We start from the raw sequence: 27,698 nt of genomic DNA, 5'->3' as shown, positions 1-27,698 counted from the left end.
GTCGTTGTGTGTCCTGTCAGCCTCCCCGCAGCCCGTCCGGCAGCGCAGCAGAGGCAGCAGCGGGGCTTCTCCTCTCACCTGCGGGGCAGGAGCCCCCCGGCGCTCCCCTCCAGCATGCTCCTCTGGCTGTGGCTCTGCTGGGGCTTCCCCAGCTCGGCGGGGCAGCCCGACTCGGAGCTGATGGCCAGGTACCTGGAGGAGCAGCTGCTGGCGGACTACAGCATCGCGGAGCAGGTGGGTTTTGAGGCGGTGGTTGTTCGGGAGCAGCAGGTGGACGGGGCTTGGCTTCGTCCCTTCTTAACCATCAGCATCGACGTGCAGGGGCAGTCTGATAAAAAAAACTACATTTATTCCACCTGTCCCCGCGGCTCAGCTCTGTGGGAGGGTGCTGCTAACGAGCATGGAAGTTGTCGGAGGTGCTGGAGGTGCTAAGAGGGGATCACCCTCCCGCGGTGGGTGCCACAGCCAGGGGATGGGTTCACCCCGGCATCCCCACGGCTGTGCTAACGAGGCGTTTCACGGGGACAAGGGAGTTAACGCGGCGTCCTGGCCGCATGCCAGTCTGAGTAATTCGGAGTATTTCAGGCTCGAAGGAAAGTTTTTCTGCCTATGGTTTTACTGTACAGGATTTTTAACTCGCGCTGGATGGAACAAACCATACAAATTTCAGCTTCTTAAAATGCTTATTGACGATGAAAACAAATCCATTAATCTGCAATTGAGGGCTGTTGTGTTATTGTGTGGCTTAGATTTTCTGAGGAAATGGCGCTGAAAAGGCAATGAACTTTTTGCAAGTTAGCAAGAGAGTTTGGGTGGTGGTCTGGGAGGTTGTGATCCATTTCTAGTGGAAGGTGTCCCTGCCCATAGCAGGTGGCTTGGAACTAGATGCCCTTTAAGGTCTCTTCCAACCCAAACCATTTTATGATTCTATAAAAGGCTGAGCTTCAGGTCTGTGCTCACATCCTTCAGGTCTGTAACAGATACCACTCTTGACTGTGGGTCACTCAGATACAATGCAGGACCTATGGAATACCTGTGCCTTGCTGGAGGTCAGGTGGGATACTCCAGTGTGTCTAACATGTCAGTATTTCTCTGTGTTTGGCATCTTCTGCCACGCAGTAGGGAAGAGTGAGACTTTCCATATACACCTATACCTGTCTCAAAGTTGGTCATTCAGTTGCTCATCCCACTTGGAATGGGAAGAATCTCTCTCCAGAAATGTCCACCTCTCTCCACTACGAGGACCTCAGCAACTTTGTTGTAAATCCTGACTGCTACGAGCACTTATTCCTTTTTGGAGAATTCAGCCACAAACCAGCACTGTCTTACAGAGACCCACTCTGTCCAAGTGGGAGAGAATATCTCCACCACTGTCCTACCAGTGCAGTGGGACCTGAGAACACTCACTCACCTGCTTTAGGGGGAAAATCAGTTGCAAAGTTCAAGCAGCTGGCTCACAGCGTTGAAATAACCTGGCTGATGCTGCTTGAGGCTCCTTGTTTTCACAGGAGCCATGCTGCTGGCAGAGCAAGGGCAGCAGTAACTCACACCAGAACAGCAGTGATGCATAAATAGAGGTGGGGATCTAGTACCCTGGGACAGCCAGGTCTAGAAGAAGACATCTGTCTGTCTTCAACTAAACACCTGAGCCAGGTTAAGAACAGGCAGGTACTCCCCTAGGTCAAGATACTGCTCTATAAACAAATCCACTGCACAGCTTGTAATACATATACCATGCTAGGACTAGCAGATGGCAACAAGTTAGGGGGTCACTATTAGCAATTACTGGGCTTTAATGAATGTTTTGGAAGGCTGTAAAGCTAAAGGTTGATTTGGTAATTGTTCCAAATAGATGATGTTAGTGAAGCTGCCTGATTAGCACAGTGCTTTGGTAGCGGTCATGAAGTCCTATCAAACAGGGTACTGCCCTCTGGGGCTCCTTAGCTCCTCACTGGTGTCCACTGGTTACCCCCAAGACTTTAGAAGGTACCTCCTGAAGGGGCCAAGTCATACAAAGCCTTCTTGTGCAAATAAGCAAGCAAGCAAAATGAGTGTGTGGTGGGGACAGATAAAACCAGCAACCAAGGTTCCAGTTTCAAGAGTTAGTCATTAAATATCACTGTGACCATGCCATGCAGAACAACAGGTGGATTTGTTTCAAAAGGTAAACCTTTAGTAAAAGAGTACTGAGGACTATTGACTCCTCATCCCTGCCCCTGCTCCAAGCAGGACCAACTTCACAGACATTTATCTGGCTTGTTCTGAAGAACCTACAGTGATGGGGACTCTGCAGCCTGTCACAACAGGCTCCTGAGGGGCTTTACTTCCCTGATATAACAGACCCAGACAGAAAGTTTCTTCCAAAATTTAAAATGCAGATAATTCTCCTCTCCTCTGACAATTTCCCCAGGGAACTGTTTTCCCTTGGTTCTAATTTTACAAGACGCTGGCTTAAATAATGCAGCAGGAAATCATAAGGATTCTAGTGGATGAGACTTTTAATTTCCCCATTGGGCTTTCCTGAGCTTTTCAAGGCATGATATAAACAGACATAAAATCATCTCTTTGGCAAGGGCTGATGTTATTTCAGCGTAAATCAACAGAAAGGGCAAATCAGGTAAAAAGATATCATTGCATTCCTCTGCTCTCTGGAGTTCCACTGACATTTTAAGAAGGCACTTGGCTTCCCTCGTTGACAAGAGACTTGTACTCTCTGCTTTGGGGAGAGATTTGATTTGGAGATGTTTCTGAGCTGAAACACCGTGTGCAGGGAAGTCAGAGGAGTTGTGAAGGGTGACACAGTGAGTAAGATTGTACTGTCATAAGGGAAGTACTTCATTTCATAATAAGGTCTGTGTCTCGGTTTAAATATCTTTATTCCCTTTTTGCACATAAATAGTGTTTTTCTGTCACTGCACAATAAATCCACAACACCTGTGGAGAGTATTAAGGCAATAGATTTGCTCTTGAGGTAATATCAATACAGCTGAAGCTGTAACATTAATTTAAACTAATGACAGAATGATTTGGGTTGGAAGGGACCTTAAAGATCATCTAGTTCCAAAACCTTGCCATGGACAGGGACACCTTCCACCAGAGCAGTTGCCCAGAGCCACATCCAGCCTGGCCTTCAATACTTCCAGGGATGGAAGTGTGACATAGACCGTGCAGTGGGGCAAAGACACAGAGCCTTTGTGTGACTCCATAGGAAGCCATAAGGGAATGCACTTCCAGAGCTAACACAGCACCCAGGGCCAGGGCTAAAGGCTGAGGTTCCTGTCATCACATAGAGGGGTCTCCTGCCAAGTACCATTTTCAAAACACCCCCATACCTCCTTGCCTGGGAGAGCTGCATTCCACTGGCTGAGCTTTGATCAATGGGTCTGTTAATGTAGGAGAGACTCGGGTTTTAATTTTAACCAGAGGAGCATTTGAACCTGGCCACGGGTGATCAGCCACACACACCCCGGTGCCTGGGTTCAGACAAGTGCCATGTCTGCTGTAAGTTGGGAAGGCTCCTTTAACTCCCTTAACTCTTTGCAGGTCGCTCGCCGTGTCCCAAGACAGGCCAAGTTCCTGCAGAGGCTGGTATGTATCACAACCCGTCTTTATTTTACCTCATGGGAATTACAGTTCCCCTGCAATTGTCTGTGTGTGCGTCCCTGTGCCCAGGGTGTCAGTGGGTGTTCATTCTGATCAATGCAACAGGTACAGGTTCTTCTAGTGCTTCCCAAACCATCTTCTCACCCCCAGATTTGGAGAAAGAACATCTAATGTTACGAACCTTAACCACACAGTGAACATAAGCCTGATGAAATCTCACTTAATTTGAAGACAAAGGCAGAGTTTGCTTTGGAACTTGGAGATCTCTGTTGTTTTGTCAAAATCTACTGAGGAAAGGAAGAAAACAAGGAAGACAATATCCTTCTTTCAGGACAGGAATCTAAGATTTAGATGTAGTGAGGCAGTCAGTGGAAGTGCTGTTCACAGCTGGTTATTTTTCTGGCTTTTCTGGGGACCTCCCAGTTGAGAACTGGTGAAACTCATTTCACACTGAACAACCATCACCTTAATAGCTTCTGGTCCCTTTGATCTTTGACAGATTGTAATCAGCAGCCTAGAGGAAAACACCTCTCAGACTTATTACGCATTCATTACTTCTAATCTGAGAGACAGTCAGTTTGTTTTGATTAAAGCAACTGATAAAGGCAAAATTATGGAATGGATTTCATTTATCTTCAGCTCTTTTCTGCCTTTCCAAACATTTGATGTAAACAAGCATAAAACAATTGGTTTGGCAAAAAAAAATTTCAGCTCCCAGTTCATCATAATAACCAGGACACCTCCATAAAGCATCCAGCCAACCTGCCTCATAGCAGTGAATCTGCTGCCTTGGCATTCCCTCACTCTGTTTTTAATAGGGATGATAAATCACAGTAATAATAATATTAAACAAGTGGTTTGTTTTGCTTTTTTTTCCTTTGTGCTGCATCTCATCTTCTGAAGGCCTTAATAAAAAGGGCAGAAAACAAACAGGCATTTGCACAGCTGTAAGTCAGAGCACCAGGCACTGATGGATTGTGCAAGAGCTCCAGGGAATGCACAGGAATCACAGAGTGGAACTTGGGCTGCCCGCCAAGCCTGACTGAGCAACCTGTTTGGAAGCTGCCTCTGCCCCCACCGTTTACATTCTCTATACACAAGGAATAGCAGATCCCTTCCAGGGATGGGAAGATGAACCAGTTCTCTCATCCTCAGTCGTGTGTGATGCCCTTATTCAGTGTTTGATCCCTCCAACAGCAACTCCTGTTCACCAGGGAAAGGGAAAGGGTGTTCATTTCATTTGGTTTCGCCATTCCTCAGTCTGTGAGGGTGTCAGAACTGGAGCTGTTCAGTGGGATAGAGAGATATGACCCATCCCTAGAAGTGTTCAAGGCCAGGCTAGATGGGGCTTTGAGCAGCCTGCTGTAGTGGAAGGTCTCCCTGCCCATGGCAGGAGGGTTGGAACAAGATTGGGTCTTTGAGGTGCCTTCCAACTCTAACCATTCTGTGATTCTGTGACAGAGATCAGCTGAAGCCAGCAAAGAGTAGATTTAACAAAAAAAACCTTAAATGATGTGGGTTTTCATATAAAATATTCTTAAACTGTGGAACTCCTTGCTACAAAGATGTTGCAGATGCTAAAATTTTACATGGATTCAGAAAAGTAGCCGTGTAAAATAATAGAAAAAAAATCCACAAAGGTTTATAAAGCACAAAAATACCACCCTTGACTCAGGAGTTCCTTTGGCCACAAATTACTGAAAATTCTGAGTAGAATCAGAGCAGGTTGAGCTGATTTTACACTCTTCTCTAAACGTGTACTGTTGGCCTCTGCCAGTGACAGGCTACAGGGCTAGAACTGCTTTTGTTCTCACCCAACAGAACCATTCTCGTGCCGTTGTCATAACAAGGGCAAGTTCATGTTCTCTGTCACATTCAAAAGACTTTCTGCAGTTTAAATACATTCACAGTGTCAGGCATGTCACGGCAGAGCCCCTTGTATCTCAAGTGAAAGGCAAAGGTCTCGATCCTCTTCTGCTGCTGAGCTGTCACCCACGTCTGAACCCACAGCTTATGATGAACTGCAGCGCATGGGAGTGGATGCAGAAGGTCTGAAACCAAAGAATTTGCTGTACTTTCAGATTCTTTCTATTTCTTCTGTTTTTAAATGCTCTGTATCTCTTGCTGTGCCACAGGCAATTGGGGGTGTGGAAGACCGAACAAAACATCATCTCATTGTATGTGAAAACGTTCCTACAAGCCTACTTCCAATAAACTCCCCATCCTCTCCAGCTTCAGGATGATGAGAGTGGAGAGCCATGCCTATACATCAGGGAATGTCCTAAGAACAGCAGGATCTAGCTCTAATTAATAGCAATTGAGTAAAAGCCACCAATGGCCTGAGGGTGGGACGTTAGATCTGAGCAGGGGTGTTCTAGTCTAGATGCATCACACTGAGCTGCCTGAAATCAGGGAGACAAATCCCACCCTGGAAGTTCTAATCTCTTGTCGATGTGCTCCATGTGAGGTGAGCAGGATGGCCATGGACACGGAGCTCATCACACATCCTCCAGCTGTTAAAGATATCCATCACGATTGGGTTTGTCTGAGACAAGTTTTTCAGTCTTTCCAAGCCTTGAAAGTGTAGGCAGGAGGGGCTTTATGCCAAGTCTGCTGGCAGTTTTGTGTTTGTTTCCAGTGGATCCTCCTTCTTCCACTTGCCTGGAATTCACTAGCCCGGCAGCTTGGTTAGTTGGATGCTCAGTCACTTCTGATGCCATCAGCTACTGCAGAAATGTGCTTGTTTCACACTCATACAAACACTTGCTCCCTTTCTTAAGCCGTTTGCCAAAATTATTTTTGTTCTGCAAAAAGGCCTGGCCATGCAGCTGAAGAGCACGTTCTTGTCCTCACAAGTCTTGCATGACTATGACTTTTTATCAACCTCAGTAGGAAGAGTCTCTCTGTATTTGGCTAAGTGAAGTTCCTCTGTATTTGCAGGGTGTTTTACCCTTTAGCTCCCTTCTGCTTTTGGAGGTTTTGTCTTTGTTTAATGTACAGGTTTTGTTTTTGCAAGGGCTGCTTACAGTTAAATACACTGAAGTCTTCCAGGAAGAAAACATTTGAGCTCCATGGAGATGTTACTGTCAAAAAAAATGCATTAGACTGGAGAAATGCTCCAACCCTAGACTTGTGCACGAAAACACATTCCCAAGAAGCAGAAATTGGCTTTTAGCTTCCATTGCTACATCGTGTGTCATTCACTGCTGTCTCTGCTGCTTCTCTGCTGGAAGGAATCCAGTGTGGGCTAAAAAGCTTAAAATACTTTGCTTGAGATGTCACAGTGTCAGTTGTTTTTATTAAGTCTCTTCCATCTCTGCTGAGATTTCCAGCATGGATTCTCAGCAGAGGAGGACTCAGTTGACTCCACTGACAGCAGTTCTTCTGTTTGCATAACTTATGGATCTGACCATATGAATTTGGAGGTGCTGCTTCACACACAGGGATCTCATCCTTTCAGGAAGCCTTCCATCTGCTCTTGTGCACAGCACACAGGGCAGGTTCTGTGACACAGTCCTGGACCCCATGGGGATGTATTTTGGTCTTCTTTTCCCAGGCCCTAAGGGACTAATCCTCTTCCTCTCACACAGTCAGAGTTGAAGGCTGCAGTTTAGGACACAGATGGATTTTATCAGAGTGTTTCACAACATACAGGCTGGCACAATCAGAGCTCTCAGATGCTTCCCAAGCATTGGAGAATAACTGTGGCCTCTGTGCATGAACAAAGGCACTGCCATGTCCCTGGTTTACATTTTAAAGCTCATCTGAAATGTTGAGGGCAAGCCCACCTTGCCTGTTGTCAACTGGTTTTCGTAGAGGTGTCTAACACTCATAGGGTGGGAATTTGCTTGAGCATATCAAGCATTAAACCCACTGAAACACTAAAGGGGTAGGTTACCCAGCTGCCTGTGTTAACCTTTTGGTCCCTACAGGAAACCAGGCCTCGGATGTCCGAGTTCAACGTGAGATCCACCATCATTTCCCGCTATGCCTTCACCACGGTGTCCTGCACGATGGTGAACAGCGGATCCGAGGCACGGGAAGCCGTGTTTGAGATGCAGATCCCAGCTGCAGCCTTCATCTCCAACTTTACCATGTAAGTAAGTAACGCTGGCAGCTGGGTGGGCAAGGGTTCTCCCATCCCACAGATGGTTCTCTGGGATTTCCAGAACTAGCAAGACTTCAGCAGGACTGTATCAAGGCCTTTTTGCATTTCTTTGGGGAAAATAGAAGCACACACACTTTATACTCCACCAGAGGTTGGTCATGGCCCCAAAGCACAGAGTAAGTCCCTTGCATGACAAGATACTAAATTCAAGTCCTCAGTGTAAATGGGAAAGGAAACTATTTTATTTCCCATCTGAGTGTCTTTTAACAACTTCCTTCTCCTCCTCTCTCTCTGATCTGAACCATAAAAATCTCTCCAAGACCACATAAACCTTTCAAGCTAAAGTTTCATCAACACTGGCACATGATATTTATCTTGCCTGACTGACTGTGGTGCCCAAGAAGCTTCATGTTCCACGTTGTTCTTGTTACTCCGCTGTGTCACTGGAGCAGGAGTGAACTCCAACCAGCAAATAGGTTCACTGGCTGCTGCAGGTGCCAGTCATTCTCTGTGGATAATAAGTCACGTAGAGGGCAACCAAGTTCATACAGAAATGACTCATTGAGGAATAAGTTAAGCTCTTGTATCAAAAATGTGTTTGGTTTGGTCATGCTCAGATCCTCTCTGTGGGTAGATATTGAAGCCCCAGCTTCAATCTGACTGTAGCAGATAGGAGACTCATTCTTTTAGGGAGGCTTTTGGACTGAGTAGGAGGAATAACAGACTTTTGCTATTGGCCACCCAAAATATATATCAAGGGTTGTTTCCTTGTGGAGTGCATTGCTCTGTAACTCACTCCAAGGGAGAAACATTTAGTCAGGGAGGCAGCTTCTTGAGAGCAGCCATCCTGAATATCTCCACGTGCATTCACACAGATGGTGTGAACAGAACAGAACAGACAAAAAAAAGTGCTTGTTGGGATTCTTGGCGATTGTTTTGCTTTCTGCTGCATCCTTATGCTTCAGAGATTACCTACTGGAATGGCATTTTAGAGAGGTGAACTCCTGGGCTAAAAATGTGCTATGCTGGTATTACCAGCCAGGGAACTTCCGAGTTGGCTTCTGACTCAGTGACTCGAGTGACTCCAGGAGAGTTCCACCAGCAGCACACTTTGTTCACTGGGCACAGTCTGTGAACTCAGCTACAGCAATCTGTACAGCTGTCACTGTACATGGGTGCAGAGTGACCACGCTGACACCTCTGGTCTCTCCAGGAGCATCGGCAACAAGACTTACTACGGAGAGGTCACAGGGAAAGAAAAGAAAAACAGCAGCGACGACAAAACAAGGAGCAAGAACCCTCCCAGCCCCACAGATGGAAGGTAAGTGTTATGCATTTGGCTGTGTTCTGGAAAGTGATGTACTCTCCTGCCATCTCTGTCTTGGCTGTTTTGGCATACCCATCCATGAGTTTATAAGGAGAGGCAGATAAACAGAATGTTGTCTGCACTGCCTGGTGTCATTCCCACACTCCAAGTCATGTGAAATTGCATGTGGCTTTTTCTAACCCTGCCACACAACATTTTCACCTCCAAGATGCTCCAGGATGTGCTACTGAGGGAAAGATTTCTTTTTGCTTCCTGGATAGCAGGCAGGAAAATGAAGGTGCTGTTGTGGATGGAGTCATCCACTTTGCTTCAAGATAGAAGCAACAATGCACTTTATTTATATGAAGCAGTAAGTTAACAAAGTTCGGTGATAAATGTGACAGTGGTTCAACGAGATTCAATGGCAAGGTACACTTGATTATTTACTGCAGAGATAGCAGGGTCAGGCAAAACCGTCAGGGAGACCCTCCCATTGAATCATGAAGTTCAGAAAGGACCCCCTTGCTTTCTGAACTCCTTCTCAGAGAGGAGCCCAGGTGTGGCTGGATCCGCTCCTAGTCCCAGACTTGGTCAATGATTTATGTCTAAAGGATTGTAAGTGTGCAGTCAATCCTTTATAGCACTTAAGATTTCAAAGTTTGGGATACAATTAGTCACTCAGAAGAATCTGTTGCAGCAAGGATACTCTCAGTCTTGAGGAATAACTTTAGGAGGTGTCTCCTACTCAGGGAGAGATCCTGGTGTACAGGAGAGCTCAACAGGCCCTGGGCTGCACACTTAATTACAGAGTAAGTCAGTCATATTTGCATTCCAGCAAGACATCTGGGTCACTGTTACAGATAGCCCTTGCCAACCTGTTGCCATCCATCCCACAAAACCCAGAAGAAGCTGGAGGCAGCCATTGGAATCCCTACTGGTGCCTATGGCTTAAGCAGGAGGGAGCACACAGAAATTCCATGAGTTACAACTTCAATACCATGAAGTTAGTCGGTGGTAGAACGACAAGAACACTTTCAGTTGTGTTGACTTGCTCTGTTCTCAGTGCTTGACTGTGTTTAGTCATCTCAGCCAAGCACTGGCAGAAAATCCCATCCCTTTGGTGATCCAAAAGCCTGTGTGTTCACCTGAACACCCATCAGCAGCACAATGGGCTGTTTTCCCAGGTGCCCAAATTCCCCCAAATGTCTCTCAAAGAGATGCACCATTTGGGGATTTTGCTGCTCTGGAAAATCCTCCACTGTTCCCAGTTATCTGGGATTGTAGCACTATTCCAACATCAACACATGTTCACAAACAGGCCATGATTTTCAGGCCAGAAAAATGGTGAACTGTGGGGAGGGAGAGAGAGATCTGAACTAATGAGTAACATGTAGAAAAAAAAATTAAGGAATCTTTATTTTCTCTCTTCCATAGAAAAACTAGAGAAATTTGATTGAGTTGATGACAGGTTCAAACCAGACAAAATTAAGTATTCCCTCCCATAAATTGTGTTTCTTGCATCTGGAAATTGTAGATGTTAAATTTAATATGGATTCAAAGAGTGACTAGACAAACTTGTGGTAGGAAAAATCTATCCTTTGCCAAAGGATGTTGTCTCAGTGTCCAGATGCAGACTGGCAGAACCTGAAAGAGAGGAAACTATACTTCTCTTGTCCTGCTCTGTTGCATCCTCTTGTATAGGCAATTAATACCTGTCGTGGTTGCACCACTAAAGAACAGAAAGATGACTGTTAATTTTATGCTGGGAGACTTACTGACACACTCTGGTCAGTTGGAAGAGTTCTTTTAGAGAAGTGTCCAGTGGTGGAATTTTCTGAAGGGTTCTATTACTCCCCATTGATTTTGTAGCTGTAAACCACAATATTAGGGAAGAAGGATTCATTTATGCTTTACTGTCTTAATGGCAGTGTGCCAGCAGTGGCAAAGTCAAGAATTAAGTGCATTAAGACGTTAAATAAAACAGGTTTCCCAGATAGGTGGCGGATGCTCCATCCATGGAAACAGTTGAGGACAGGATGGATGGAGCTCTGAGCAACCTGATCTGCTTGAAGATGTTCCTGCTCATTGCTGGAGGGTTGGACGAGGTGACCTTTAAAGTTCCCTTCCATCTCAAAATATTGTATAATTCTATGAAATATGCCTCTTTCAAAGTTCAGCTGGTTAGAGCACAGTGTTAATAATGCCAAGGTTGTGGGTTTGATCACTGTATGGGAAGCGAATGCACTGAAGTGTTGGACTTGATGATCCTTGTGCATCCCTTCCAGCTCAGATATTCTGTGAAAAGCCAGCCTTTCCTCTGGCCTTTCTACCTGTTATACATGCCAGTCACACTCCTCCCCATAAGAAGTCATCTTGTCTTTTAAGACCTTCCTGTCTGTGGAAACCTCCTTTGTGCCCAAATCTTTGCGAAGCATTACAGTGTTTTCTTCCTTGGTGGCTTCACATGTTCACTGAGAGGAAATACTTTTATTGAACCAACAAAACCCAGATTCATCACTCACTGGAGGAGGTAACGTGTCACACGTGTGAGGTTTGAGGGTGTCTTTGGATTTTCCTTCCAGGGAGAACGGCTACGAGACATTCAGAGCCTCCGTCTTCATTCCCCGCAAGATGCAGGCCAGGTTTGTGCTGCACTATGAGGAACTTCTGCAAAGAAGGCTGGGAAAGTACGAGTACACGGTGAGCATCCGGCCCCAGCAGCTGGTGGGGAGGTTGCGAGTGGAGGTGAACATCCTGGAGAACTCAGGGATAGTTTCACTGGAAGTGCCTCCCCTCCGAAACAGCAAGCAGAAAGGCAACGGGAAAGCTGAAGGTAAGGAGAGATTTTTACAGCCCACGGTTTTGGTACCTGTGGGGCCTTAATCACTTCTCAAGAAGTGGCCTGGCAGTGTTGAATCCGTTTTCTGTGGATGACTGTGTCTGTGTGGTATCTGTGCACAAGCATGTGAGAACTTTGAAGCTTAATGAATACAGGGCTGATCCCATTCATCTAAATAGGATTTTTTTTTTTTTTGCTATTGTCTTTTAAGAGCTTTGAACTGGGCCTGCAGGCCTTGTGCTCAGCATTGGGGGCAGTCTCTTCTCTGGCTCCACATCTCCTGGGAACTGTTTATTTTAAGTGAATTGTTTTTTCCATCCATCCATGCCAAGGCAGATAGGAAATCCTGCACTTTAGAACATGGGAAGTTCCAAGAGGAAAATCCATGTTTTGCCAAAGCACCCAGTGTGATCTGAGTATCTGCTCTTACCCCCAACCGTCCTTGCTCACTGTTCAGACAGTGTAAAGGTAATTTTTCTGGTGTAAACCAACAGTAAGGGACACAGGATACAGTGATTGCTACATGTTGACAAAAAAGACACCAAAAAAAGAGGTTGAGTCTGACCTGGAAGCAGGATGTAGACTCTTGTGGGACTTGATCCTCAGTTACTCCAAGTGAGGTAGCACCGGCAAAATCAGAGGAGCTGTTCCTGTCTGCCCAGTGAAGATTCTAAAGCACGTGAACTGGAGTTAAACTGGTTGCTCAGTGAGAACCTACTGATTTAATCCAAATCACCTCGAAATCAAGGCTCTCAGTGACTTGGACTAACTTCAGGTCAAGCCTCAATTAGCCTCTGTGTTGTACATCCACGTGCTGTGTGATGAATGTGCTCTGCTCCTCATCAGCTTTTTCACCTATCAGGGAGTATCAGAGTGCACTGTGGAATGTGGTTTCCTGCAAAACATCTGGCATTGATCGAGGTTAGAGACAGAGCTAAGCAGAGCAGACACACTGTTGGTCCAGAGCTGTGTGGAAATTCCTATATGGAAATGACATACAGGGAAAACTCATGTAACTTGCTGTCCAAATGGCAGTCTGGGAGCACTGATCCTTCTTGGCACGGTGCTTCAGATTTCAAACAGCTCATACAAAAATGGGCCCAAGCTCCAGGATCCTCCCTAGCCAGTAAAATGTATGTAAAATAGATGTCCCATTGCAGGATGGGCAATGCAGCTGAAGCTCAGATTCCCTGTGCTTTATCCGTGCTCAGATTTCAATTACAGGCCCTTTCTGCCTGGAATCACCCTGGGTTGGTGGTGAAATCACTGCAGTGGAAGCCACTGAAATGCTAAAAGCGTTTTTTTTTGATCCACCGTGGGCAGCCAGGAGTGGGTTGTGTGTCTGCCAGCTCAACTCTTCACCAGTACTCAGGGAGTGCCACTCAGAGCGCACAGGGTTAATGGATTTGGTGGGTTGGCTGAGCTTCTTTATGATTTAAGAATACAAGAGGAGGAAAAGAGGACATTACCAGCAGCCAAACCAAAAAAAATTTGGCAGAGGATGTCAGAAGGGTCTCATGCAGAACACAGAGAAGGACAGATTGTTTTGGATAGGAGGGATTTATTGCTTGTGGTGTCTTCTGGCCAACAAGCTCAGTCGCACTTGAAGCAGATAACAGGAACTCCCTTTCTTTCTGAACACAAATGGAAACCACAGTAACACACTTGGGGAGGGCAAGGCCAAGGCAAGGAGCATTTTACTTGGAAATCCACTGTATTCCAGCCAGCTGTCATCTCTCAAGCTGGATCCAAAAAAGCAAACCATCCTAGTCATTAGATCCTCCCTGCAAATCCTTCTTGCTCCCGTGGCACCTAAAGATCCAAGAGTATGAGATCTGCTCATCCAGTGAGACCTCCAGGGAAGGCTGTGGGTTCTGAAGTGAAAGACAAAATTGCATAAAGGTGAACTGCAGGTCTTACATTTAAGGAGTGGCTGCTTGGCTGACAGGCTGCAAACCGCAATTAAATGAGGAAAAAGATGCCATCTGGTCTCCTCTTGGGTTCCTGTTGCTTAAAACTCTTCTGTGGCCCTTTACTGGAGAGCATGGAAGCAATCTAATAAGTAGATGGCCAGCAAAGGATGCCACATCAGATGCTGCCACGCTGTGTTACCTGTGCTGTCCAAATTTAGAGGTTGTGACTTTAAAAAAAAAAAAGATCAAATAAGGAATGGAGGCCTGAACATTGGAAATTGGTACTGCCTGACTGGTTTGAGTTTGAATATGTCATGAAAACTCTCTTCCTCAATTTCCTGTGTCTACAAATATGTCTCTTATCTCACAGTTAATGATAAAATATGAGATTCTGATAAGTATTAATAAATTGTCTTGAGAGTACTGGGTGAAAAATGTATTGTGCCATCAGCCATCAGTTAAATGGCATTTTGAGTAATATGTTCAAACCAACCCAAAGCCACCATTTAGGATGGAAGTGAATTCACAAGTCATTTAAGTACATTTGACTCTGACTGACCTGGGTAAGAAGTGTTTTTGTCATGTTTGTTCTGAGTACAGGTCCTGAGGATCCAGTGTAGGATAGGCAAATTAAGTTAAAAATCAAATAAGTTTGGCTTTGTACTTTCAAATGATGAGCACCAGCAGTGATGGACGTTCATAACTGAAATGCCAACCTGTTGTGGCAATAAGTGAACTAATGAAAAAGTAATAACAATAGTTTGGATGACCAAAAGTAGAGGAATGGCTGATCTGCCTTTATTTCACAGACCAATCTTCTTACATTTGTGGTGCTCTCCACATGTTACCCATAGAGACAATGTGCCATGGAGGAAGCACAGTGGAAAAAATAGCCCAATTCTGCCTGGTTTTGGTTGTAGGGGCAGAAGATGCAACGATTGGACTTGGCTCCACAGAATTCCAGGGCTATACAGAAAGTAAAGCTGTGCTCTGCTCTTAGCAGAGGTTCTTGGAAAGTCCTGCATAAGTCCTCTCTGGATATGGAGAGAAAACAAAGTGATGATAGGTCTTTCTAGGATATTTCCTTTGACAGAAACTCATGTGCACATGGCTCTATCTGGGAATTGTATTTTTCCCAAAGGAAGGTATTAGGCATGTGAGTTTTGGAAAATGATCCTTTTGGCTTGTTGCAGGTGTTGTCTTTTGTCACATACAAACCCCAAAACAGGAGACATGGAGGCCAATGATCCTGACCTTCTCTGGTGACCTCAGACATTTGCTGAGTGATGTCCTACTCAGCGTTCTCAGGGATGCTGTCCTCATCCTTTTGCTCCAGTGTAGCACTGGGAGAACTAGTCATGGACTGGGGCAGGAGGCTCGAGGCTGCTTGAGAATGACTGTTTCTTTCCGAAGTCAAAGTTTTTTACTTCTTATCACAGCTGTCTGGAAGTTTCCATCTGTTAGCAGAGAATGAACTTTGCATTTCAGCTCTAATCCTGATCCTGCCAGTCTCCAAAATAATTTAGGTCTAACTGTTCATCCTGTGAGGACGAGAGCTTCATATGAAAAATGTTTTTTCCTGCTCTGTTTACTTCTTTAGCTGAATTTGGTGGAAAGTTTTTCTGAAGGCCCTACTAACTACTTCAGTGTGAGCATGGACCAGCTCAAGTCTTTGGAGCTCATCCATGCTCTGGACTCTGAAATATCTCATAATTTCCCTCTCCCTGTCACTTGTTTAAAAAGAACAAGGCCAATAAACAGAGGAGAGTATCTGTGATCCAGCTATCAAGTGCTGCCTAAAAAAGAAACCTGGAGGAAGACATAAGAACTCTGTTCAAATATGTAAAAGGCTGCTGCAAGGAGGAAAAGGTTAATGTGCTTTCTATGTCAGCAAGAAGTCATGGGTTTGTAATCCAGAAGGACAAATGTAAGTTAGACATTGAAAAAAGTGAAAAAGAGTAAAAAAAGTGAAGCTCTGGAATGGACTGGCAAGGGCAGGCACTTACATTACTGGAGGTCTGGAGTGTTTCCTGACCATGTCATAAAACTAAGTAGGAAGGGATTCAGTCTGGGAACATGGGATGGATTAGATAACTTGCCTTCCCGACCTGATTTCTGTTGTTACAGGGGAAAAAATTATATACACACACATATATATATGGATGTATATATGTATGTATGTATATATGTATGTATATATATGTATACATATATTTTGGACCTTTTCTAGCATACCATTTTTTGTATTTTAATCTCTGTCCTGGAGGTGGAGATGAGTGGGTATGAAGAAGATGGGAGAGATTGCTCAGCAATTCTTGTCACTTACAATGGCTAAATGAGGCAGCCTTGGAAAATTCCTCCCCAAGGATTCCTAAAGCACTGCCTGTATTACAAGGGATGGTATTTAATCACCTCCACGGAGTATTTCAAGGAGTAATAGAGGGATGCAATGTGATCCACATGATCTGTCCTTATTCCACATTTCTTTACAAAACTGGATACATATGATTATGATTACTGGATAAATGTGATTGTGCCCACTTAACAGAGGGGAAGCTGAGCCATTGAGCTGCTACCAAACTCACCTAATTCCTGATGGCCCATAGAAACGGTAGGACTGGAACTCACGCTGTTGTGGCACAGCAAATCGTCCTCACCCATCACTGTGCTTGTGGCAGAGGCACACAGAAGAGCTGTCCAAAGGCCACAGATGTGTATTTGCAGTAGGAATAAGAAGGGAGCTTCTGTTTCCAGCATGGGACTGACTTGCACTGACCCCGCCGTGATACAGCCAAGCAGCCTAACCCACAACAAAGTTTTCCTTTCAGCAGCTGAGGAGCAATAACGTGAAACCCTCAGATCAGAAAATATAAATGAACTGTTAAGCCATTTCTGTGAGTTCTGGGCATTTCTCACACGCTGGCAGTGAAATGGGATTTTGGAAAGCGATGGGAGACAGATGGAAAATCCAGGGAGGCCCAATACGAGCAAATCTGATGCACTGTGTATTAAAAACATATTGTATCTCTCGATTTATGAGATCAAAGGGCAGCTATAAAAGTAAAACCAAATCAAGACACAGTTAAAATCTTATAGAGATATTGATTTATGACTTTGCCAGGAGAAATCTGAACTGGACACAGATTTTAGAAAAAATGTCAAAGCTCTGGGTAATCATTTTATAAGCCCTCTTTAATATCAAACACTAGTGTCCTTAAGTGATTTCAATGTATTGGGTGGGTATCTCTCTCTGTTTCTGTCAAGACGGATGGATTGGAATTGAAACGGTGCAGAGTCAATTCTTTACTGCAATTGAGTGATATCTGTCATTCAGTCTCCTTGGTAAAGTCTTTTGCTGAGGAGTTTGTTTCATGTTCCAGGTGCTCCAACTATAATTTATTTGTCTAAAAGTTGGGTCTATGATAAAAACTTTCCCTATCTCACTGGTACGGTCTTGTGCCTTTTCTATTCAAATGCACTCACAGGACAGCCATAAAAGTAAAGTCAAATCATAATGGAAGTAACATCCTAGAGTGCTATTGATTTATGAATCTCACTTTCATTCCTTTGCCCAAAGGGGCCTAGATTGTACATAGACTTTAGAGTAAAAGTCACAGACGTGACTAATCATTTTATAAACCCTCAAGAACCCTAGTCCTGGCATTTCCATGGCTTCTGACCTGTGGGAGGTCTGATGAGTTAGGTAACCACTCCATGCCTCCTTTTTCTGCTTGTTAAATGGTCATAATCACACATTTCTGATTTTGTAAATCACTGTGGGATCTGGCTGTGAGGTTGTGTTCAGTGTTGCATACAGATGTCACATTGCCTTTCTCTAATGCCGCTCAAAGCCCTTTACAAAGGGCACTTCTCATTACATAAACAGAATTACAGAAACCCCTGGAGAGGAGCTGCCTGTACCTTGTCACTGGGATCAGTATTGTTAATGGGGTATAGCACATCATTAAAATTATCCTAAAGCAGATGTATGTGTCTGGCCAGATGTATCATACCCTAATCTCTGACACTCCTGACCTCATCTTTACTTGCATAGTGGGAGCCTAGAAAATAAGCTTAGATGTAGGTATTTGCATTGTGAACACCTAAACTGGAACTGAATCTCACCCATCCCCTGTTTTCCCTGCCTTACCACAGACCTCTCGGGCCCCCTTTGGCAAAGATTTGAGACCTCCCCTCACAACTGAGCAGCTCATTCCCACCAGTTCTAACCAGTACATGAGCAGGTATAATAGAACTTCTGTGCCTCAGAGGAGTGTTGGAATAATCACTGTGAGAGCTGAAGCACCCAAGAACATCAGCTGAGAGTCTGTTTTGGTGTTTTCAATTCCTAGCTGGGCTAAGGGGGACAGACCTCAAAATCTGGGGAAGTTCAGGCCCACAGTACATCTGAACATGCCACCTCAAGAACTCTTCACAATCAGTCGGGAGAAATCTGCTCTGTGATTAATCTAATCCTGGAGGACATGTTTAAACAGGTCCAGTGAATCAGACTTGCCCTGACTGGCAGGACCTTGGTGTAGGACCAGCATTCTGGGTGTCTGGAGTTGGCTGGAATGAACAGCACGTACATGTCTGAAGTTGTGTGTTCATTATTTACAGAAAGCCATGAACAGCCATACAGAAAATGTCTGGCCCTTGAGTTCAGTGACCTCCAAACAGAACTGAGCACAGGAATTTTGCCTAAACATTTATAACCCTGATAGCACTGCAATGCTGTTTTCAGTTTAGGGTTAGAGAAGAGAGATTATTAAATTCTCCTTTTATCGCTGATGAGCTCAATCTTTAATCTCAGTTTGTAGCTGTGCTGGTTGACCTGACTCCATGGCAATACCATGTGTGCTGTGCTTTGACATCTGTAAGACAATGGGAAAACTTGAAATAGTGTAATTTTGTCTCAACAGGTGATGTGTCTCCTCCTCCCTCTACTGTAGTTGGACATACCAAAACTTTAGCTAAAGTTACTTTCAATCCCAGTGTTGTTGAGCAAACCAGGATAGCCCGAAACGGAATTCTGGGAGACTTCATAATTAGATATGATGTCAACAGGGAGCTGAGTGTTGGGGATGTTCAGGTACTGTATACAGGACTCTTTTTTTGTTTGTTTTATTAACTATACTTGAGATAGTCCAAATGTCTTGCATGCTGCAAGTTCCTAGAAATTGTTTTCCAAGTGAAGCCGACTTCTCCATCTTGTAAGAACTATCCAAAATAAAACCAGTCAATTGGCAGGCACAAGATACCCACAGGTATCTATTTAATTGAGTTTCTTTTTTGTATCTGCTTCTCAGTTTCTCAATAAAGTGGCTGTATGTATCTGGATACAAGGCCAGTTCCCCAAGTGCATGTTGTGGTTCTGATCTCTGTGTACATATGTTATATCCTTATTATATTTGGAAGGAAACCCCAGTGTCCACCATGAAAAGAAAAGTGGAGTGCTCTAGTAGGCCAGATAATCAGGGCACCAGAATTAAGAGGGATACCAAGGAGCACTCAGATCATCCAAAGCAGGATCAGGTGTGCCCAGCCAAGTAGTCCCATAATGATGTGTGTGGAACATTGCATCATGATCTGCCTTTGATTCCTGACTTCCTTGCTCTTCCACAGATTCTTAACGGGTATTTCGTGCACTACTTCGCCCCCACAGATCTCCCTCCGTTGCCCAAGAATGTTGTGTTTGTGCTCGACAGCAGTGCTTCCATGGTGGGAACGAAGCTGAAGCAGGTGAGGTCCTTGTGTTTATTATGGGCTGGTTGGCTGTGAGGCTGCAAAGGTTGGTTCAGACTTTGTCTCACCGTTTTCCTTCTGCAAAATGTTTGCTGTGTCTGAGGGGAGAGGCGGCTCTGAATAGACAGCTCGAGGTGAGATGATGTACCTGCAGTGAGAAATGGTCATGGTAGAGGGAATGGGATGGGAACAAGAAGTTCAGAAGATTGAATCACTCTTAAAGGTCAGTGCTGGCAAAACTGGGCTAGGATGCTACAGGTAAGGTTGTCCTGGGCAACCTTCTGTTTTGATCAGATGGAAGAGATGCAGGTTAGTGAGAATTCCCAGCAAAGTGCATTTAGTGGACTATTTAGTATCCAGTCTAACAGCAGAGAGTAGACATTGCTGTCTTCAAATCACCTTGGCAAAACCCTTAGCAATGTACAAGTCAATGGGTTCTGCTGAAAGAAAAGTGAATTTGTCCTATTTGAGAATCTTGAGTCTTTCAGCACAGATCTCAGTTACTTTTCCAGGGCACAGATCTGAACATGAGCCAACATACCAAGCTGAAGGGCACATCACCAATGCTTAAAATTGACCTTTGATGTGGAGGGTTCAGGCTGGTGCCTCAATGTTTTTGTTTCTTCAGTTCTTTGAGTTGGGCAGATGAAAAGGGTCTCCAGTTTCAGTAGCCAGGTAGTTGGCTTGGAAGGGCACCACGCCTGGGGGAATACACTGTCTCTCATCACAGTATTATCAGTGTAAAACAGAAGCAGAGATGAATTAATACTTCAGTTCCATTCTGAATGGACAGATGTATCTCAGGGCTACACTCACCTTCAGAGATTACTCCAAATTCCATCTTAAGTATCTGTGCAGAAAAGGATAAAAGTCCTGGTGGGGTTAATATTATTTCTTTCAGATTGAAGGTTAATATTATTTCTTTCAGATTGAAGACTTGTCCCACAGGCGTGAGATAAGGAGAAGTTAGTGGTCTTGGTCACATTTTTATCTTGTTCTTTCTTGTATCACCTAATTGATGACAGTGGAAAGTGACACTTTCCACACAGGTTGACACCAATGGGGGGCAGTTTCAGCGTGTTTGGATGGTGTGATGTTGTAACTCTACAGATGATTGAAGATCAGTGGTTTGTACTTGTATCTTGACCAGTTAAGGAGCTCTAATTATCCATTAAGGTTCATAGAATCACAGAATCACAGAATGGTTTGGGTTGGAAGGGACCTTAAAGATCATCCAGTTCCAACCCCCTGCTATGGGCAGGGACACCTTCCACTAGCCCAGGTTGCTCCAAGCCCCATCCAGACTGTCTTGAACACCTCCAGGTATGGGAGGTTCCTTGGTTGCCTGCCTGGAACATGGTGATATTTCTGAAAAGTGTGGTTATTTTTGAACTTTGTTGGGTTTTTTTGGCCACCAGCACTAGCACAAATGTCTTTGACAAACACAGACCAGGGTCAGTCTCAAGCACACTTCTCTATTGAGGGTACATATTCCTTTCTGCCTCTGCTAAAAACTTTACTGTCTGTTTACACTGGTGATCACAAATCTTAATTTAGAAAATGTGTCCCCCTATTAAATCAAATTATCTTCACTGTGAGCTAAAATGGAATATGGACTGTGTGGATCCTAATTATCTTCTGAAGTGATTGGAGCAGCAGAGAGTTGTTAAACATACCTAGTCTGCTGCTGAACGAGGTCTTGAATCAAGATACCTTTGAACCCGTACAAAGTCCCGTGGACAGAACCAGTCTCTTGGCTTTTTGTTATCCTTCTGCTGCAAAATGCCCACCATGCCTCTCAGAATAAACAGACACTTGCACAAATTCACCCAGTCCTCCATGCTGAAAGCAGTCGGTGATCCAGAGCTGAACCAGGGAGATTAAGACTCCAAAGGGCTTTGGTGCTTTTGTGAGGAACACAAGTAGTGCCTCAGGTCAGCAGATTATCCTTGCACTATGAAAGCTTTTATTCTTCTCCTGAGCATATTAGTGTTTCCTTTCATTACACCTACTAGAAACAACATCGCCATTAACCCTTGAAGGTCTGCTTGGTGGCCTAGCCAGCTCCTACTGCTAAACATGCATGAATCCCAGCTGGGTTAGCTACAAAGAGGTTCCTCTTGAGCCAGAAGTGTTTATCCAGAACGTCTGTTGAGGGTGTACCCAGCTTCTTGCCTGTTATCTCAGTATACACTTTTTATGGAGAACCAGTAGTACATGATGGTGCAGGAAGCACTTACCTTCCTCTGATTCCAACTGCTCAAAAAAATAGAACTTTATGGAGTTAAGACCCAAATCATAAACCTCCCACACAGATTAATCAAGAAAAGACCAAAATCTAGGACTGGCTGAAAAATAAAGCTCTTTTGGTACTCTAGGAAAGCACAATCAGTTACAGCCATGGCCTATGTCTGCTCAGTGTTCTTTTTACCCTATTTTTGTTGTCATTAAGATGTTTATTAAATTACAGAAACATTCCCTGGTGGCAGGATGCATCTGAGCAGAGGAAATGCCTCCTTTTTGTCTTTTCTCTTGGACTCTCACAGCTGTGGTGATCTATGGTGGTGTGTGGAGAGCTGGGAATTCCCATGGGGCTGCCTTTCCTCATTTCTCTCTACTGAGTCACATGCAAGATCAGCTAAAAATACAGTCAGCAATTGTAACAACTGCTCCTTCAGGTCAGCTGCACTGACTGAGGCAAAGGACAGTTTTTAGGGTTGTATAAGCAAGGATAAGAAATGTCTTCTGGGCACCCTGTTTGTAGGAACTTGAGGAGATTTTGTACTCTTCAGTCACCTGCCTTCATTAAATAAATGGCAAAGTGACTCAAGTGTGGCCAGGATTTCGTGCATTCTGCAGTTCCCACAATCTAATTGTGACTAATTTCTCTTTCCCTCTCTCAAGATTTTTCCTTTTCCAACGTGAAGTTTTGCCTGTTTGTGCCATCCCTTTCTCCCTGAGATATCTCAGTGTTTGAAGCATCAGCTGTCCAGACCCAGCTGCAAACATACACAGTGAGACTGGTTGATCAACTTGTATCAAATCATTGGCAGTGTTCAAAAAGCACGTGGATGTGGCCCTTGGGGACATGGTTTAGTGGTGAACTCGGCAGTGCTGGATTAATGTTTGTACCTGATGATCTTAGAGGTTGTTTCCAACCTTAAGGATTCTATGGTTCTATGATTAAGACCCTTGAGGCTCCCCCCTCACATCACTGATATATTAGCTCTGAGGGGAAGATATTTCTCCCCAGTTTCACAACCCCTGAACTCTGGTGATGTCCAGCAGACTCAGAGGTGTTGCAGCAGTCAAACCCCACTGAGAATCTGGGCCCTTGTGACAGTCACCTTCTAGCAGTGGCAAGGAATAAAGTTCAGGAAGAGAAAACTCCTGAGCACGATGATAAAAACATTCTTCAAGTGTTCTTTGTACAGTGGCTTTGTCCATCATTACAGCTGCCCAGCTGTCAAGGAAAATACTGGTTTTATCCCCATGAGCTTTGTTCCTTCATTTGCAAAGAGACAGCAAGTTCTGTGTGGAGTAATTTGTTTCAACAGCCAGAGGAGCCTGGGGAACAGATTATATCTGCAGGGTTTACTGGAAAGCAAACTGATTTGCCCTTTGAGCAGTCTGCCCTGCTGATTTTTACAGTACATGTGGCCAGGTAGAAGGGGACATAGCATTTTTACATTGGTATAACCAGGAGAAAGAGGGGCCAGTAAGAGGTTCACCACCTTGTGATTACCATGATCATGCCCAGCTTTATTAAACATGGTGAAAAAGGACCTTTTTCACCTGCAGTGCAGCATTACATAACTAGCACGTTCCAAGCTGTGAATGTGTCCACAAGAGGAAGGATTTGCAGGTATTTTGCAGGCATATAGTAACACATAGTGGTTTCAACCACAGATTCATTTCACTTTACCTTTCCCACAGGCAATAAATGCCACACACTCAGTTAGGCAGTTGGCTACACCTCAAACCTGGCAACTTGTCAGTGGTGCCGTGCCAGACTGTAATTTTCTCTGAGGTTAATTGCTCAGGGAGGAACTCAGCTGAAACTGGGACCTGCTGGGCATTTGCAAGTGCTTCAGTTTATTTGCCTGTGTCCATCCAAGGGACACTGTACCTTGAGTCACCCATGGTGCCTGAGCCTTTCTGGGTGCCCAGGTGTCTTACAAACACATATCCCTAAACCTCTGTGTCTCACCACACTGACCCCCTTGAGTAGTTCCAGGGAGGTGAGGGAGCAGACAAGTACATGAACACTCCATGTTTTCCTTCCAAACTCACTCCACTGACTTGTGCTGGTTGCTGCAAAGCTGGCTGATGACAATTAGCCCAAATAATGGCTGCTGCCCAGGAGAGCTACCTTAAACCACCAGGGAACTTTGGAAAAAATGCTAATTCTAATTACAGCCTTTAGAGAGTTTAATGCTACTGTGAAGAGGAAAGTTTTGTCAGCTTTTCCATTCTGTTGGAGAGCAACAACCTGAGAGAATGCAAAAGAGTGTTTCCAGCACCAACAACTCCATGCAGCTGCTTCCTACTCAGGAATGCACAAGAGCAGCATTATATCAGTCCTCTTTGGAAATGTGAATATGGAGTATGAGAACTACTACAGTAAATAAGACATCAGATCCATGCAAACTTTAATTGTCCAAAATCCCAGAGAAATGCAAGTATTTGTCATGCAGAAAAATAATCTGCTTAACCCTAAAACTGTTAAATAATGGCAGGGAAACCAGTAACCTTCAGAGCAAGATGCCCTCAGGTATTCAGGACAGGGAGCACCTGCTCCTGGTTTCAGGAGTAACAGCCAACACACCCCAGCTGATCTGCTCCAGGCTGAGGCAGTAAAAGCAGAGACAGAATTTCACAGAAAGACCCCAGCCCACCCATAAACAGCAAGTCTTTCAACTGGGTTCAGGGTCAATAGGATGCAAAAGGCAGGTGAGGAAGTTGGAGTGGAAATGCAGCTGAGGCTTGAACTGAAAGCACATGAAACCACTGAGAGCTCTCCAAAGGTTTTAATTGGACCTTTGCTGAGTTCATCAAAGACTCAACTGAGAACAGGTGCTGTGGAAGTGTCACACACAGCCAAGTGACCATCAGGTGAGTCCATAATGAGAAGTTAGGAGTGAAATCAAGCTGGGAAGTCAGTCCATGGGTCAGGATCATTGAGGTCTGTGGCCAGGCAGAGCTGTAACAGCTCAAGACAGCTACAGCACAGCTCTTGGTCTGAGACTCAGAGAGACTGAGGGCTCAGGCTGGAGCTTAAATGGGCAGGAGTGTGAGTGGAGGCCCCAGGTGGGGCTGAGCAGAGCCTTTAAAGCCTGTTGGTATCCTCAAGGCTCTGGCAAATGCATAAAAGTCTGTGAAGTGAAGGATCTTTCTTTAGTAGTCCTCTCCAAGCTGGAATTAGGGTTTTTTCCAGTTTCTGGCGCAACACCTGGAAGCCAGACCTGGCTTCTATTTGTGTTTTCATCATGGATCTGCTATTTGAATTTAGGTAGGTTATTTTCTTTGTCTGTGCTTGTCTCTTTGCAGAGTCTTGTCTCCTTAGCTGGCAAGCCCATGTCTGGACTTATGGCTGTACAAAGATCCCCCAAGTCTGAAATACACCAAATCTTTGCCAAGACTTAAGCTATTAGATTAGCACTGCTTGCAGCAACGCTGCTATTTCCAAGTAAATACCCCTTCACCCCCAAAGCAGGGTGTGTCCTACACATTGCTCAACTGGGACAGTCTGTTTCTGACTGTGGAGAGCAGCTGAAGCTCAGAAGAGCTTGTGGGACCTTGTGTAGAAGGCTGCTGGAGTGAGATCTTCCGTGATATATTGCCGTATGAAGTCATCAGACAGTGTTCAACAGGCACTTCTGACTCTGAGGTCCACATGATGTAATTCGAGGTCCCTGAGGAATGAGGGATATGTCACTGTGTCATGAGGAGAGAGCTTTTGCTTGGATAGTTACCCCTCATGTAGTGATGTCATCTTCTGCAAAACATTTGCTCTTTTCTCTGCAGAGTGTTGGACAAAGAATTGGATTCTTCTCGTGCCTGAGGCAGTGGCTTAGGATGGAAGTGGGCAGGGGAGGTGTTGGAGGCAGAGCTGTGCAAAAGGGAGTGGAGATGCTCAGGGGGGTTGGAAATGGGGAAAATTGAAAGGGGAGCGGGTGTTGGAGGACTGTGAGAGTCCTGTGGCAGATCCCTGGCAAATTTGCTTTTTTAAAAGAGCAACTTAGTGCTCTTGCATTGCTTAATGCTAACCCTGAGCAAAAGTGCTGGGTCTTTGCTCCAACCAACAAACCATTGTCATCATCCCTCACTCACCAGAGATCTTAGAATCCTAGAATGGTTTGGTTGGAAGGGACCTTAAAGACCACCTAATTCCAAACCCCCTGCCATGAGCAGGGATACCTTCCACTAGTACCAGGTTGCTCCAAGTCCCATCCACCTGGCCTTGAACACTTCCAGGGATGGGACAGCCACAGCTTCTCTGGGCAACCTGTGCCAGGGCCTCACCACCCTCACAGGGAGGAATTTATTCCTTGTGTCCAATCTCACCCTTCCCTCTTTCAGTTTAAAGCCATTCTCCCTTGTCCCATCACTAGGATGCTCTTGTAAAAGTAGAGGCTAGAAAGCTTCCAACCTGGCAGGCTTTTGGCTGCTGAGACACACACTCTGTGAAAGTTGGGTACGTGATGAGGAATGGAGGGCAATCAGTGTAAAGAGCACAGTGACCTGTGTCTCAGCTCGTTTCCAGCTGTGTAACACAACAGCCAGTGATTGCTGGAACTGAGGGGCCATGCTGTGGGCAGCTCTTGGGCATGTCAGCTCTTCCCAGCACTGTGTTGGGGCTGATTTGTGTGACAGAGAATGAAACTCCCCAGTTGCTGGAACAGTTTCCATGCCCTGGGACTAACTCCATCTTCTGAGGATGGGCAGAGGGAGAGATGTCAAGCTCTGCATTGAGGGCACAGGGCATTTCTCCCTTGGTGCTGACCTTCTTGCTGCCAGCTCCATGGAAATTTTTTGTCATGCTGATGGGGGGTGGGGGTCTGAGTGTCCGACTGGCATAATGTGGGATCTGATTCCACTTAAAAGCAAAGCACAAGACAAGAATGTGGCCTTCAGACACTGCTGTGTCAGGCTGGCTGTCTGCCCGGGCAGCCCCATTGTGTCCAGTGGGGTTATTTCAGTATAGCACTCTGGGACAGCCCTTAGGATTTTCCCTTTGACTCATTTAGTGTACAGCAGTGTTAACTGCCCCATCTGTAATCCATACTGCACTGCTGATAGGGACTTGAAGTAATGGTTCTTTTTTGCTGATTAGAACGTACCTCATTAAATCTTTGTGTAGGCATTTATTTGTACCCTCAGTGCTGCAGTGAGATTGCAGTGAGAATCTACTCTGCCCTCTGGGTTCATGGAACTCCAGTTCCTGAGAAATCAGATCAACTTCTGATCATCAGCTCAGTTTTTCATGTATTATCCTCACCCTGCTGTTGGGTGATAGAGAAGTGAGTTACCCCAACTGATCACACCCTAAAGACACTTCTATGTTCCACTGAGCAGAAATTCAGTGCTTAAGTGTTCTGGACAAATGTGGAGCTGTTTTACTCAGTGTTTAGTGGAAAATCTTTTTCAGAAAAGGCAAGAGAAACAAACATTCTTCTAAATGATGGAGTATTCCTTTTTGCAGACTGGGAAACTACAAAGCAACTTTTTCTAAGGCCATATAGGGAATCAGCAACGTTCAGGTTATTTAGCAAGTGATTTTCAGGAGTGAGAGACTGGGCCATGGACTGGAGACAGATCTTTATTGTCCAGAGCTCTACATTCAAACTCTCTCCCATCACAGGCCAGTTTCAGTGTAAAACAAAATGCTCGTTGTCCAAAACTGCGAAGGAGTTTTCCTTGGTTACGCTATTTGTGTCTTCCAGGCAGAAAGCACAAAGATACATTGACAGGGAGAGGGGTGGTTGCAGTTCCCTGAACTGCACAACCTTCCCTGCAGAGCAAGAAAGGGCAAACTGTCCTCTCTGAGAGGGGGATGAGGGAAGGTAAAACAATCCAAGGATACACTTCTGAGTTACATCCCCTTTTGGGTACAAAAGTCCCTGTTGCTGGCAGGGACTGACACGTGATCTGCATCGTGTGGGCAGAAAGGAAAGTGGGACA

The 27,698-nt window shown here is 45.0% G+C and overlaps 1 protein-coding gene across 1 annotated transcript in view; it reads left to right on the top strand.

Annotated features, from left to right (window-relative positions):
* Positions 1–27,698, top strand: part of ITIH5 (inter-alpha-trypsin inhibitor heavy chain 5) — a 46,363-nt gene continuing 18,665 nt past the window's right edge. Inside the window, exons 1-7 of the mRNA XM_050324922.1 lie at positions 1–234; positions 3,544–3,588; positions 7,536–7,699; positions 8,925–9,032; positions 11,600–11,850; positions 18,692–18,861; positions 19,395–19,511. Coding sequence (XP_050180879.1) covers positions 115–234; positions 3,544–3,588; positions 7,536–7,699; positions 8,925–9,032; positions 11,600–11,850; positions 18,692–18,861; positions 19,395–19,511 — 975 coding nt within the window. The 5' untranslated portion in view covers positions 1–114. The remainder of the gene's footprint in view (positions 235–3,543; positions 3,589–7,535; positions 7,700–8,924; positions 9,033–11,599; positions 11,851–18,691; positions 18,862–19,394; positions 19,512–27,698) is intronic.

The sequence above is a fragment of the Myiozetetes cayanensis genome, unplaced genomic scaffold (assembly GCF_022539395.1).
Source record: "Myiozetetes cayanensis isolate MyiCay16 unplaced genomic scaffold, myiCay2020 scf3, whole genome shotgun sequence".
NCBI classification, from domain to species: Eukaryota; Metazoa; Chordata; class Aves; order Passeriformes; family Tyrannidae; genus Myiozetetes; species Myiozetetes cayanensis.
Note: the sequence above shows the minus strand (reverse complement) of the source record. Positions and strands in the feature narration are given on the sequence as shown.